This window comes from Mollisia scopiformis, assembly GCF_001500285.1.
Source record: "Mollisia scopiformis unplaced genomic scaffold LY89scaffold_24, whole genome shotgun sequence".
Classification (NCBI taxonomy): Eukaryota; Fungi; Ascomycota; class Leotiomycetes; order Helotiales; family Mollisiaceae; genus Mollisia; species Mollisia scopiformis.
The window spans coordinates 383,330-395,866 of record NW_017263604.1 but is presented as its reverse complement, the minus strand read 5'-3'; the positions used below and the strand labels follow the sequence as shown (position 1 = coordinate 395,866).

The 12,537-nt window shown below is 46.7% G+C and overlaps 5 protein-coding genes across 5 annotated transcripts; 3 read left to right on the top strand and 2 right to left on the bottom strand.

Moving 5' to 3' along the window:
* Window positions 1-644: 644 nt before the first annotated feature.
* LY89DRAFT_674483 (galactose mutarotase-like protein) lies at window positions 645-1,986 on the top strand (the record flags this gene model as incomplete). Its single annotated transcript, XM_018213446.1, has 4 exons — window positions 645-930; window positions 1,038-1,276; window positions 1,324-1,486; window positions 1,577-1,986. 4 exons carry the CDS (start codon window positions 645-647, stop codon window positions 1,984-1,986), a joined length of 1,098 nt encoding a protein of 365 aa, XP_018065495.1.
* Window positions 1,987-2,596: 610 nt separating this feature from the next.
* LY89DRAFT_739346 (glycoside hydrolase) lies at window positions 2,597-3,977 on the top strand (the record flags this gene model as incomplete). Its single annotated transcript, XM_018220456.1, has 4 exons — window positions 2,597-3,004; window positions 3,057-3,230; window positions 3,277-3,835; window positions 3,889-3,977. The coding sequence occupies 4 exons, from the start codon at window positions 2,597-2,599 to the stop codon at window positions 3,975-3,977; spliced, it is 1,230 nt and encodes a 409-aa protein (XP_018065494.1).
* Window positions 3,978-5,637: 1,660 nt separating this feature from the next.
* Window positions 5,638-7,457, bottom strand: LY89DRAFT_722991 (putative pentalenene synthase). The gene is made up of 10 exons (XM_018218779.1): window positions 7,217-7,457; window positions 7,038-7,164; window positions 6,806-6,824; window positions 6,594-6,754; window positions 6,536-6,548; window positions 6,322-6,478; window positions 6,188-6,277; window positions 6,104-6,137; window positions 5,838-6,055; window positions 5,638-5,783 (listed from the first exon to the last, which is right to left on the bottom strand). Exons 1-10 carry the CDS (start codon window positions 7,390-7,392, stop codon window positions 5,702-5,704), a joined length of 1,077 nt encoding a protein of 358 aa, XP_018065493.1. The 5' UTR covers window positions 7,393-7,457; the 3' UTR covers window positions 5,638-5,701.
* Window positions 7,458-7,792: 335 nt separating this feature from the next.
* On the top strand, window positions 7,793-9,348 carry LY89DRAFT_710298 (uncharacterized protein; the record flags this gene model as incomplete). Its single annotated transcript, XM_018217818.1, has 4 exons — window positions 7,793-8,191; window positions 8,247-8,972; window positions 9,027-9,107; window positions 9,169-9,348. 4 exons carry the CDS (start codon window positions 7,793-7,795, stop codon window positions 9,346-9,348), a joined length of 1,386 nt encoding a protein of 461 aa, XP_018065492.1.
* Window positions 9,349-9,691: 343 nt separating this feature from the next.
* LY89DRAFT_758930 (uncharacterized protein) lies at window positions 9,692-12,147 on the bottom strand (the record flags this gene model as incomplete). Its single annotated transcript, XM_018221447.1, has 7 exons — window positions 11,577-12,147; window positions 11,438-11,528; window positions 11,299-11,386; window positions 11,232-11,251; window positions 10,866-11,184; window positions 10,444-10,812; window positions 9,692-10,335 (listed from the first exon to the last, which is right to left on the bottom strand). The coding sequence occupies exons 1-7, from the start codon at window positions 11,837-11,839 to the stop codon at window positions 9,692-9,694; spliced, it is 1,794 nt and encodes a 597-aa protein (XP_018065491.1). The 5' UTR covers window positions 11,840-12,147.
* Between the last annotated feature and the right edge of the window lie 390 nt (window positions 12,148-12,537).

Here is a 12,537-nt window from a genome sequence, read left to right as displayed (position 1 = left end):
GATCGCGTTGGTGGTGCCATTCTGTTAAGTGATGTGTATTGTTGATATTATTGTTGATCGCGAAAATTTAATTTCGGTGTTTTTGGTCCGTGCGTAGAGAGTAGTGTCAACCACTGTTGGAACTGTCAAGGTTGCTTAGTCAGCCGACTAGACGCGCGGCTAGCCAAACAGCATATAGTAGTTCGTCTCTCTTTTAACCTCGAGACGCAAATGATCAAGGACTTAGGTATGTCGGAAATTATATATCTTAGACTAGAGTAGCCTGCAGTTTGCTAAGTAGTACAGAAAACGCTTGTCAGCCCCTTGCATCCTCCATTATTGAATTCGGAGCTTTCAAGCTTTGTAATCTTGCTGACAACATTGGACCCTGATATTTTCTGAGTGTGTAGACGAGGAGATACGCAGGTAAGCACTAACAAAGTCGTGTCTAACTTGACACCTTTGATCGTGATCCGAGGTACACGACATTAAATACTCGTCGTTCTCAGAGCTATTATTCTGAGGGCTGTCAACCGACACGATCATCACCCAGAGCTCCGCAGGGCCGTTCCAAAGGAGTTCGTCGAGATCTACTGCTCATGAAACAGCACAACATCAATGCGCTTCGATGCTCACATTGTCCTTCATCTCCTGAGTTGTATGATATGGCTGATGAACTTGGACTGTATGTTATGGACGAAGCAGACTTAGAAGGTCATGGCTTCTACGACGCGGTTGCTCGATCCAAGGCAATACCAGAAAGCATGCCCTACGAAGAACAGAAGCTATTGACATTTGGCGAAGCAGCAAAATTCACCTTAGACGACCCAACGTGGAATGCTGCTTACGTCGAGAGAATGCGGCAGCTGGTTCACCGGGACAAGAATCACCCCAGCGTGATTATTGGAGTCTCGGAACCGAGGCCTTCCATGGCCAAAACCATCAAGCTATGTACGATTGGGCGAAATTGGAAGACCCAACCCGGCCAGTACATTGTGAAGGCGATGCCAAAGCGATCACTGCGGACATGTTCAGTTATATGTACCTGCCAATACCAGACATGATCCACAAGGCACTCGAAGAAGGAGATAACTTCAAAAAGCCAATTGTCCTTTGCGAATATGCTCGCTCTGACTTTAGCTTGATGAATGATGATTTCGTGTTCAAATTTGACAAGATATCCGCTCAGATCACGAAGTGGTCGATCAGAGGAAATGATATCCTTGATGAGACGAATGGGCCTCAACTGACGTTCTGGCGAGCACCTACAGACAACGATGTTCCTCACGACGCAGAGGTGTGGAAGCTGTCCGGGCCGGATTGCTTGAAACAACAAGACAACAGGTGCGATCAGTGCAGTGCAGCCAGAAACCATCTAGTACTGCCACAATAGTGGTACAAAGCTGGATCAGCCCTCCGGTACTTGCGTGGGGATTTGACACAACGACTACATATACCATCCATGGAGACGGCGAACTCAGAGTTCACATTCTTGCCAATCCACGAGGTCCGATGCCAGAGACCCTTCCCCGCTTCGGCCTAGAAATGGATTTGGACAATTCCTTGCAGGCTGCTAAATGATTCGGTCGTGGACCAGGAGAAAGCTACAACGACAAGAAAGAAGCTACGAAAACTGGAGTCTGGTCCAGCAACGTAGACGAATTGATAACGAAGTACGAATTTCCGCAAGAGAATGGCAATAGAACAGATACTCGATGGGTTCAGCTCACAAACAACAAAGGATTTGGGATTCAGGCGGTACTTAAGTTCGAGAAACCAGCACGACAAGTCGGTTTCGATCTCAATTTGCAAAGATGCTCGGCGCACGAGTTGGCGAAGGCGAAGCATCCGCATAAGTTAAGAAGGAGCGATAGATTTATCTTCCGTATCGACAGAGCTCACCAAGGTCTTGGTACTGCCAGTTGCGGTTCAGGGACGATGGCGCAGCATCAGCTGCCTTTCCAGATGATTGATTTTACTGTGGATCTTGTTCGAATCGGCCTATAATCTACACATAGATATATAAAATCTGATCATGTTTTGTTGCAAGTAAGGACTTGTCACTCCCGAGTAATCGACCGCAAGCAGAATGTTCCGAGGCAAGATCCGAGACTCAAGGCGGCAAATGTAACATCAGTCCTCGTGACGCTCATTCGGGGATGTTCGCGGATACACACAATCCGGCTAAACAAGCTTCAAATCCCCTCGTTTCCCTTTCCAATCAAGGCCCACGTGCAACCAGACAAGGATATCTCGGCATTCACGATCTATCTCAGGCACATCCCGCCGATATACACAAGGATGTCATATAAAATTGCGGGGTCCCTCGAATCTCAAAGTCTACTATGAGATCTGATCTATCAATCATGTTTTAAACTAGTGTTGAACGCATGATCGTCGTTGCTATAGTTCGTTCAACGGTCCATCCAGTCTTGGGGCTCTCGGGGCAGAATCACCAAGTTAAGATGCTGTTTGGTTAATGGAGCGGATAAACGATGGGTGGGTCTTTGGTAGCTTTCGGTAGGTATTGTTGTTCTTCCATGTTATCCATATATAAGATGACGAGATGTCTTCTCATCGCTCTAGCAGATGCTATTTCCTCAATTGAGCACACACGATGCGTCTCAATCTTCCCAGCATCATCGTCCTCACCTGGGGAGTTGTCGGTGGCCTCTGCGCATGGCCAAATGGACCACTCGTCACGTCTGGGCGATGGATCCATAATTCCCTAGGCCAGAATGTCACGTACGCTGGTGTCAATTGGCCAGGTGCGGCAGATGTTATGATACCTGAAGGCTTGCAATATGCCTCTATCGCTTCCATCGTTTCTGGGATCAAGAGTTTGGGAATGAACGCTATTCGACTTACGTTCGCCATTGAGATGATCGACGATATCTATAATGGAGGAGACGTTACGCTTGCGACTGCTTTCAATAAAGCGCTGGGAACGACGAATGGTCCCGTCGTGTATAACAAAGTGTTGAAGAACAATCCCTCGTTCTCGGCGAGCACTACTAGATTGCAGGTTGGTTGTAAGCCCCTATTTATTTTGCAGAGTGTGCTGAAAATAATGGCAGGTCTACGATGCAATTGCCGCCGAATGCCTGAAGCAGGAAATATACGTCCATCTCGATAATCACATGTCAAAAGGAGGTTGGTGTTGCTCGACCACAGACGGAAATGCATGGTTCGGAGACACATATTTCAACGTCGCAAATTGGAAGCGTGGGTTGGAATACATGGTCACTCACGTTCGTCTCCCTCTTCCCCCCTCATCCTCAAATACTGACCAAGTAGGGCAAATCATGGGGAAACCTGATGTCCATCGGAATGCGAAACGAACTCAGGACACCTTCTGACAACACCACGCTAACTAACAACTACTATAATTGGGACAACTGGTACACTAACATGGTCGCCGCCTCGAAAATAATCAACACCGCGAACTCCAACATCCTAATCTTCTTCTCCGGCCTCAACTTCGACACGACTCTCACGCCTATCGTCGCGGGCACCAATCTCGGCTCCTCCGTTTATTTCAACAAAACCTCCTTCCCGTACTGGGATAAAATGGTCCTCGAGCTGCACGACTACGAAAATTCGGTGTCAAGCTGCAGCACGCTGCAAAGTGATCTAACGGGGAACGGATTCAGCACTCTTAGCGGAACACAGACGAACACGATGCCGATGGTGGTCACGGAATGGGGACACGATCAGACGGATGGGAGCTATACGGGGGTCTATGCGAGTTGTTTGCATAGCTATCTGCCGGCTCAGCATGTGGGGTGGATGATTTGGGTTTTGGCGGGGAGTTATTATATTCGGTCTGGGACGCAGGATTATGATGAGACGTGGGGTGAGTTTTCTTTGCAGGTGATGATGAGTAGATGCTGACGTTCTTTGAAATAGGTCTTTATAACCACAATTGGTCGGCTTGGAGATCAACGGCTGCGGTTGCGAATTTGCAGAGTATGGTTTCTGCGACGTTGGCTTCTTGAACAGAAGAAAGTACTGTTTCTCCGTCGTCATATGAGCAATTTCAGATCCTCAGTGCATGTTTGAACTGCTACGTTGGATTTAGAGAGTGTATGTTTAGAGTAAGTACAGATGGTGCGCAAAACAGCTCGTGCTAGCCATGAATCTTTCATGCTGCGAATTTTCTCTTTTCACCAAAATAAAATTCCCTCTCACTCAACCAAACGACAAATATTCAATTACTCTCCAGCGTACTAAAGATGGTTCGCCAAGAGTACATTCTGGTTGGCGATGTGATCTTCTTTGCAGATGGAGAGAAGAATACAATAGAAGAAATCGAAGATGGAATGGACGCTGAGAGCGCAAACAGCGCGAGCAGCGCAGACTGCGCCAAACGCGCGGAAAGCGCAAATAGCGCGCGCTGGTTTTCACCAAGTCCAAACAATAACTTGAGCATTCCAATAATTTTCGTAACACGCACCACAGTAAATTACCGGGAGCATCGATAGGCTTTTCGCAAGCGTATCATTTTCACTGAACGCAAGGCTGCATCTTCTGAGGATTTGACCCCCTTATCCGAAGCGAACCCCTGGCTTTTAGCGAGTCTACTTTGAAAAGGATCTACCTCTACGAGAACATTCATTTCATTGCGATCGAGTTTCAGATGTCGATTTCTGTGCTACTTACTCGGAAGTAAGTAGCGGGGCTGTGGGATTACGGTCGCGATTTCCATTCGATCATACATGAAACATTCAAAATTGAGTAGATGTATATTCATTCTTTATTCATTCAAACCTCATCTAGCTCGCGCTAGCTAACCTACCTTCCTCGTCTCTATTCTCTCTCTCTCTACTTCATCGCGTCCCCTCAAATTCACCTCTCTCCCTAATCCTCGCAACCGTAGCATTCAACTCCATCAACGCAAGCTTCAGCTTCGACACTGTTACATCCGTCGCTTTCCGCTTCTTCTCGCACCTCTCGCACAAAGCTTGCACGGTAATTGTATGCAGCGGATGCGAGTTCATCGTGTCACAGGAATAGCTGGTGAGGTGCGCGTTGTAGTCTTTTTGCCTTTGGCAGGGGGAGGCTTGGGTGCCCCAGGCGAAGTGGTTGCAGGCAAAGATGACGCGTTTGTGGTTGCACATTTTGAGGGAGTTTGTGGTGTTGTGGTGTTGGGTTTTGTAGTGTTGTGATGTTTTACTGTAAGTGAGTTGTTGGCGGATGGTATACGGAGGAGAGTCCTGGGGTTTTGAAGTGTATGGATGTAGGTGCGGTGATGGGATTGTTTCACGTTGTGCCTTTGTTGCCATTGTTCGTATTGTAGTAATTTCTTTGTGGATTTCCTTCAAAACCGAGCTTTATTAGACTAGCAAGGTCTTCTTATTTCTTTGTTCTGATCGATCTTTCATGACAGATCTAGAGCTTTAAGTACACATTCTGGATAATTTGTCGAGTACAGTACAGTCCATGGATGATGGAATACTTTATGTGATAATACAAAGAAAGGGCACAATGGATTGTTACATGAAGTTATCAGACAGCGATCAGTCAAGACCTCGGTAGCTCATTTAATTGTAAAGCCTGCAAGTACCTAGTTAAGCAGAGATAAAAGCCAGCACGTGATTGCGAAAACTTCCGAATTCTTCACCAGAAACAAAAATGTACAATATGTTAGCAAGTTACCGGATGAGTTCAAGCAACCCTTCTAAGCCATTGTTTACGCCGATATTTCTCGACCCTGACACATCTATGGGTCTTCAAGGACAGTGATTCTCCTATATCTGCGCACCGAATCATTCTTGTCTCCAAAGTATCGAGTGGACTTGAAGCTGTGAAATCGAAAATTAGCAAACTGACGCATAAATGCCGAACAATACACTTACTGCCAGTTCAGACTTGCAGTCATTACATTCTGAATTGCGATCATGTACAACTGAAGCTGTGCATCAATAGCTTCGCCATATTGCAGAAGCTCAGCTTGGGCGAGGTACCAGTCGCGATAACAATGCTTCAACATCTCTCCAGCTTGATCGAATGCATCTTGAATTGACATGCCATTCGTCCGGAAGACAGTTACGAGGTTATGAGGTACCCCTTCTTCCTACAATCCCATTAGTTGAAGTTGAAGCTCGAGAAAGTGAGACTCTACCTGTTCCTTCGCGTACGACAGAATGTCGTTTTGGCTACTCTCTTGTGAGCTCAGCTTCCATGGTGCAATTGATCGGGGACTTACATCAAGACCACGTCGATTCCGATTCTCCTCAATTCCCGCATAGCTGTGCTATTGTAAATGTTTTCTGGAATTTTGATATTGTGTGCATATCTCTCTGGAGGTCAGCTCTAGAATCTATCACAGGGGTTACTCACTCCATCAGTGCGAAGACTGGCAATACACCAACCCCTCGTCTGCGAACCGCCATGTATTCTTCCAGACTCGGAATCTTGTGTTGGAAGAAGTGACCAACATGCGCGATGATTCCTTCGCAGTAAAGCTCCATTGCGACTGCGAATCTCTGCTGTACGTCTATGAGAAAGTTGAGTCAGCGGAGATTGAAGTCAAATCAGCAATTGAACATCATACACGGTTGAGATGACTGTATCATGTTAATTGATATATTTGATACCGGTAATGAACACACCTTGACAACACGTTCCCAAATAGTATCATGTATTTCCACCAAAACCGTCTTCTCAGAGTGTGTGTCTGCCTGCGTGCGGCAGTCACGCATCACTGACAGAAGACTGTTCAACACTTGCCGACCTATGATCTCATCCGATCTCAAATCTCCATTATCGAACGCTGTCATGTTAGGTATACATGACATTCAATGCTTGCTTGCAGAAGACTCACTGTCATCGAATGGAAACACCTACAAGGCAAGACTTGTCAGCAAATGTCCCTCTGCAGGTAGTCATACAGGAGAAAGCAAACTTGGATCAACACATTGTCCTGTGTAGGATGGGAATTTGGGATAAAATGGTCCCAGGGAGACATCCACATAACGGCATCGAACCTCTGTGACCTGTCCTTGAGAGCACAGCGAGCACTTGAGCAGGCTTAGTGAGAGATGGAATAGGCTTACCCAGTTTCCCCAGTCACACAGAGTCCTTAACTCCTCTTTGTTGGCTTCCGGGGCCGCAATAGAACAGAACCAGGCGAAGTCGAGCTTTTGGATCTTTCTAGACACATTCCGATTCGCTCCTAGTTTCCTTTCGATCATTAGGTATTGACGGAAAAATAAGATAGAAAGACAAGACTTACTCAGAAAACCATGCCTCTGATTCCGCCTTGACCTTCAAGTACAGTGGATTGACTCGTGGAGGAAGTGACAGAAACGAGGAGAATAAATCAGGAATCACGACACTGACTTTGCCTGGTGGAGCTTCAACGGCAAAATGCCAGTCAGACTGATCAGGATTCTGAAGGTCGAGCATCATTGGGCTTGTCTTGCTTGATGTCAGTTGTTGCGTTCGATACTATGATTCTGATTTGTGTTTCGTGTTGTGTGATAGTGACTGGGGTCTCATGAAATACAGACAATAGGGCAAGTACGATACAATCAAGTGTGGCAGCCTAGTGCCTACCGGTGCCGGCCACTCTAGAAGTCGTACGATGTGACAGATTCTAGGGGGCGATATCGGTGAATGCAGTAGGTTAGTCGGTGTTGTGGTCCTTCCCTTCTGAGTTACAAAAAAGTCACATGCTCGACTTTTCCCAAAGTTTGATTGGCAGCGTTTGGAAGAACACTGGAAACAACACCTTTTCCCTTCATAAACTTCGAGCACACGTCTCGAAGTATACATCATCAAAGAATAGCACCCTTCTCCAACCAGCAGAATGTCCACAAGCAGCAAGATTAATGCCAACCATCGCAAGAGGTGGGGTTATTCTTTTCAGTGGACTGATGAGCATCTTTCTCGAGAAGAGATTGATCGACTAAGATCCAACTATGACGATCTTGGCTCAAACGCACTTGAGAAGTTCCAAGCCATCGTTGCTGAAACCAAGGTTGAGCACCTCGCAGGAGCTCCTTCACCTGCCAAGCCGGATCTCTACACTGTACTCAAGAACAATTATGAAGATAATGGTATTCTAGAAGAGTTCTGGAATGAACTTCACTCTGTCCCCGACTTCGTTGATTGGAAGCAAATCGAACGTGCTCAAAGTTTCTTTGCTCGATATGCTGTAGCCAACAGCACTGCCTTTGCACTACAAGGCTTCATTCGGGAGAACTCTGTAGGTCTTCATGGACTCCATGTTCTAGGTTCAGTCATGCTGACGAACACTGTAGGCCTCGCCAGGTATCGCCGAAGTGTTCGCTCGAACTGGCGGCTTTTCCATCAAGAACTTGCTGTCTCGTGTCATTGAGACCTTCACTTGGCTCATTCAAGTCACCTACTCCCTTGAGTCGATCCAACCTGGAGGAGAGGGTCACACTTCTACCATCCGAGTTCGTCTTCTTCATGCCTCAGTTCGCCAACGAATCCTCAAATTGGCACGCTCCCGATCAGAATACTTCCCAATTGAGAAATACGGTGCGCCAGTGAACGATCTCGACAGCCTCCATGCCATCAGTCTATTTTGTTGCAGTCCGATGTGGGATGGCTTCCCCAAGGTGGGAATCTATCCCAACAAGCAAGAGATCGAAGACTTTATTGCTCTGTTCCGCTATGTCGCTTACCTCACTGGTACGCCAACCGAGTATTGGGAGACGCCTGAGAAGGCCAAGGCCGTCATGGAGACCATGCTACTTTATGAGCTCGATCCAAACAAGACCTCAAAGATCCTCGCCCACAACTTCATCAAGTGGCTCGAAGACCAACCACCAGCGTACCTCTCACGGTCTTTCATGGAAGCAGGCTGCCGGTGGATGAACGGACACGCAATGTGCGATGCCCTGGGACTTGGTAGACCTAGTTTGTACTATTACCTCGTTTTCGCTGGGCACAATGTCATTGTTGCTTCCTTGGCTTATAGCCAGAAGTTAATTCCAGCCTTGGATGGATTCATGATTCGAGTCAGTCTTCGCGTCTTTGCTCGAGGCTGGATGATTGCTTACCATTGTTGATAGTACTTTAGAAAGACACTTTATGATGCTGTTACGGACAATGCTGGTCTGGCAGGTGGCAATGGTCCTTTCGATTTCAAGTTCGTAAGTGTTATCTTCTTGTTGAGCTTTTGATGATGTAGATCACTGAACCTTAAATCTGTAGGTCCCGGATCTTGAGCAGAAGTTTGGCAAGGAAGTAGGTCTGTTGGAAGGCCGAGGACGTAAGAAGCTCCCTCGACCAGTGGAACATGTCTTTTTTGGAGCTTTCTTATTTGCGTGTTTGGTGGGTATGTTGCTCATTTTCGCCGGAGTGAAGTTGTTCTTGAGTTTGTCTGGCAACTAGTCGAAATTGCGCTCATGGGCTGTGGCCATACTTTAGCCGTAAGCTGTGATGTTGCGAGATTTTTGGGGGGCTTTGGCGTTGGCTTGGAACACTGGGAATATCCCAAAGGACAGTGAAGACTGAAAAGTAATTGCTTTAAAATCAAATGCGTAGCTAGTTGGCAAATAATCAATCTTATTGCTCTAGGTCGAATAGTCTCCAAGGGTAAACATTTGGAAATATTGATCAGAGTCACGATGATTTTGGAGAACAATCGCTCAGCTAAAACTCCACTCGTAGGCTGGAGAGCTAACGTGAAAATCAAAATTGAATGAAAAATAATAGAATACAGGATGGCTCGATCTCAGAAGAAGTTCCCAAGCGTGACTCTATACAGCCGTTGGTACCCGCTTTCCAGCACCCATCCCTTTTTCCTCATCTCTTCGGCCAAGAACTCTGCCTCATCAGCATCAATCTTTGCTTTCCCGCCATGAAGATCTGCCTCCTCTGGTGATACTGTGTTGGATTTCATGACGACTTTATACCCAAATATCATGATGATATAGAGAGGTATCGGAAGGTAGCTGACAATGAACGTTCTCCAATCGAACAAGCCTGTTGAAGGATCGTGCACGAAAGTAGCCCAGCCGTTGAACAGCGTAATAGTGCAGGCGAATACGAGTGCGATCTTCGACCCGAGGGCTCCGAACGGAGACACGAACGTCAAAGCTGAATCGGGAATATCCTGTGCTTTACGAGCTCGGACAAAATAGATATGTGTGACAAGAATTGATATCCAGGTCAGTATGCCAAAGACAGTGACGAGGGTGACGAAGTATTGAAAGGTCTTGAATGAACCGACGTCGGTACTGATGAATGCGATGAGGCAGAACGCGCTGGAGAGTGCTAGGGCGTAGACGGGGATGCCTTTGTTGTCAGTTCGTGAAAATATTCTCGGCGCATTGCCTTCGACAGCGAGGGAGTAGAGAGTTCGAGTTGCGATGTAGACTTTGACATTTTAGTTTGTGCCATGCTAGTCTACAGAAATATGAAAAACGGACGAAAGGATTGAGCGCCCACGACCAAGGCGAAGAGGAAAATTAAGGGACTACTTACGATCTGAGTTTGCAGCAGAGAAAGTGAAGACGAGCAGAAACGCATTAATGACACCGGGAATTCCGTTGACAGAAGCAATTTGAGCTGCAACGACAAATGGACTAGCGTCTCCAGATACTGTTGTGTTGCTCTTACTGTTTGCTGTCAATAAGAGCGAACTGTCGTACGGAACTGTCATGCCGAGCAACAATATCAAAACCAGATAAAAGAACACTATGCGGAAGAATGTGAGTTTTACTGCTGCAGGTATAGCCTTACGAGGATTCGAAGCTTCAGCTGCACAGATGCCAACGAGTTCCGCACCAAGAAAGGAGAAGACAGCGTTCGTCAAAACATTCCAGAATCCGAGAAATTTTCCGCCACTACCCGCTGAATCGAATTGTCAGAGAGAGAGAGTCTAAAGACTAGTTAAATAAGCTTACCTGCTTTATAAGCCTTGAATGCTCCGGGATCTTTCCAGTACTTGAAGCCAGTTGCTTGATGATCCGGCCCGCCTCCTGCGGCAAGAACAAGGCAGAAAATGACAAGTGCAATCATGATGAGAACCTTGGCGCTAGACAGCCAGAACTCAAACTCTCCAAAGAACCGTACGCCGAAGTAATTGATAGCGATGATTGTTGCGAGAAGGATTGTAATGTATATGGCAGGTTTAGATCCTGGGCCGTCGTATCCCGCTTTATCAAACCAGTATCCGATTACCAGGGTCGCTGCTATGAGGTTATTCGGAGTCGTAATGATATACTGACAAGTGTTAGCATACAATCAGTCATTTGTGAAAGTAGACTGACTTTAAACCAATAATTCCATCCTTCACGCATCAGCATTTTGGTTCAAGTATTCTGGAATGATGCTCACCAAGAGCGAAACCAAGGGCTGGATCAACAAATCTATGCGCAAATCCCGTAAATCCCGAAGGTATTGGAAGCCAAGCAGCCATCTCTCCCTACTCTCTATAAGTAACTCTGTTATTTCGTATATGTGGACTCTTGCATACCATCGCACTCATAACCGCAAAGCATAAGACGCCCACCAAAGCATAACCTATTAGCATTGAGGCAGGGCCTGAACTGGCCAAAGTCGGTCCACTATCACAGTAAGCCAACAATTCACATATCGTACTGATAATATCTCACGTCTGGATAAGCAGGCCTGTCCCCAAAGCACCCCCAAGAGCAATCATAGCAATTTGTCTAGTTTTGAGATCTCGTCGCAGTCGTGAATTAGGATCTTCATCATAGATGTTCACGTTCTCATGAAATGCGTGCTTCTCAGAACCATCGTCTATCGCGCCTGGGTATTGGTGAACTTCCATTCCCTGATAGTCGTCGACATTTACCTCCATGCCCTGGTAAGGGGCCATCTCCAACCCATCGTCATAACCACGGGGTTGCACCATCTCTGGAAAAGTTGACGCGACAGAGTGATATCAGTGGGGAAGATTCGGACAAGAAAGTGAAATATTTCCAGCCTCGCAGCGGCACCGAGGGTATGTTGTACTCTCCATCTCCCACTACCGTTAAGGTTACGTGGTACGGCTGAGACTCGTGCCGTTCTGGGACATTGTACGCCATGTCCTCGGCGCCCAGTTTGCTATGGAACAAATCAGATAGAGTGAGGATGAAGGATGCGCCAATAAGACTTGGTACTGAGAAACGCCAATATCTCAGAACGCCCTGTGGCAGTGTACTAGACTGCAAAGGGCTGCATGAGACATTTTGAGCCACCACATGCAAGCGCGTGACATTTTACCGAGAACAGTTCAGACTCAGGATAACCATAAAAAAATACAAGACGAGGGGAACGGGCAGTGCATCCAAGGCGACAACTGCCTGTCGTCCTGATAGATGCTACCTGCTCCCTTTTCAGTTCTCAACTTTGGAAAAATGTGACAGAGCATTTAGCTGTCGAATATTGAATAAAATGGCTGTGCAAAATCAAGATGAGGTCCGACGACCTGCGTTTGCTCAAGAATGGGGAGTCTTGGGAGGCCCGAGATTCGACTCAGCCCAACCTGGAATCTTCACGCTTAGCCGCAATGGGCACCCAGCTGAAAAACACAACCACGTGAACAAGATATTGAGGTTTTAAAGATAA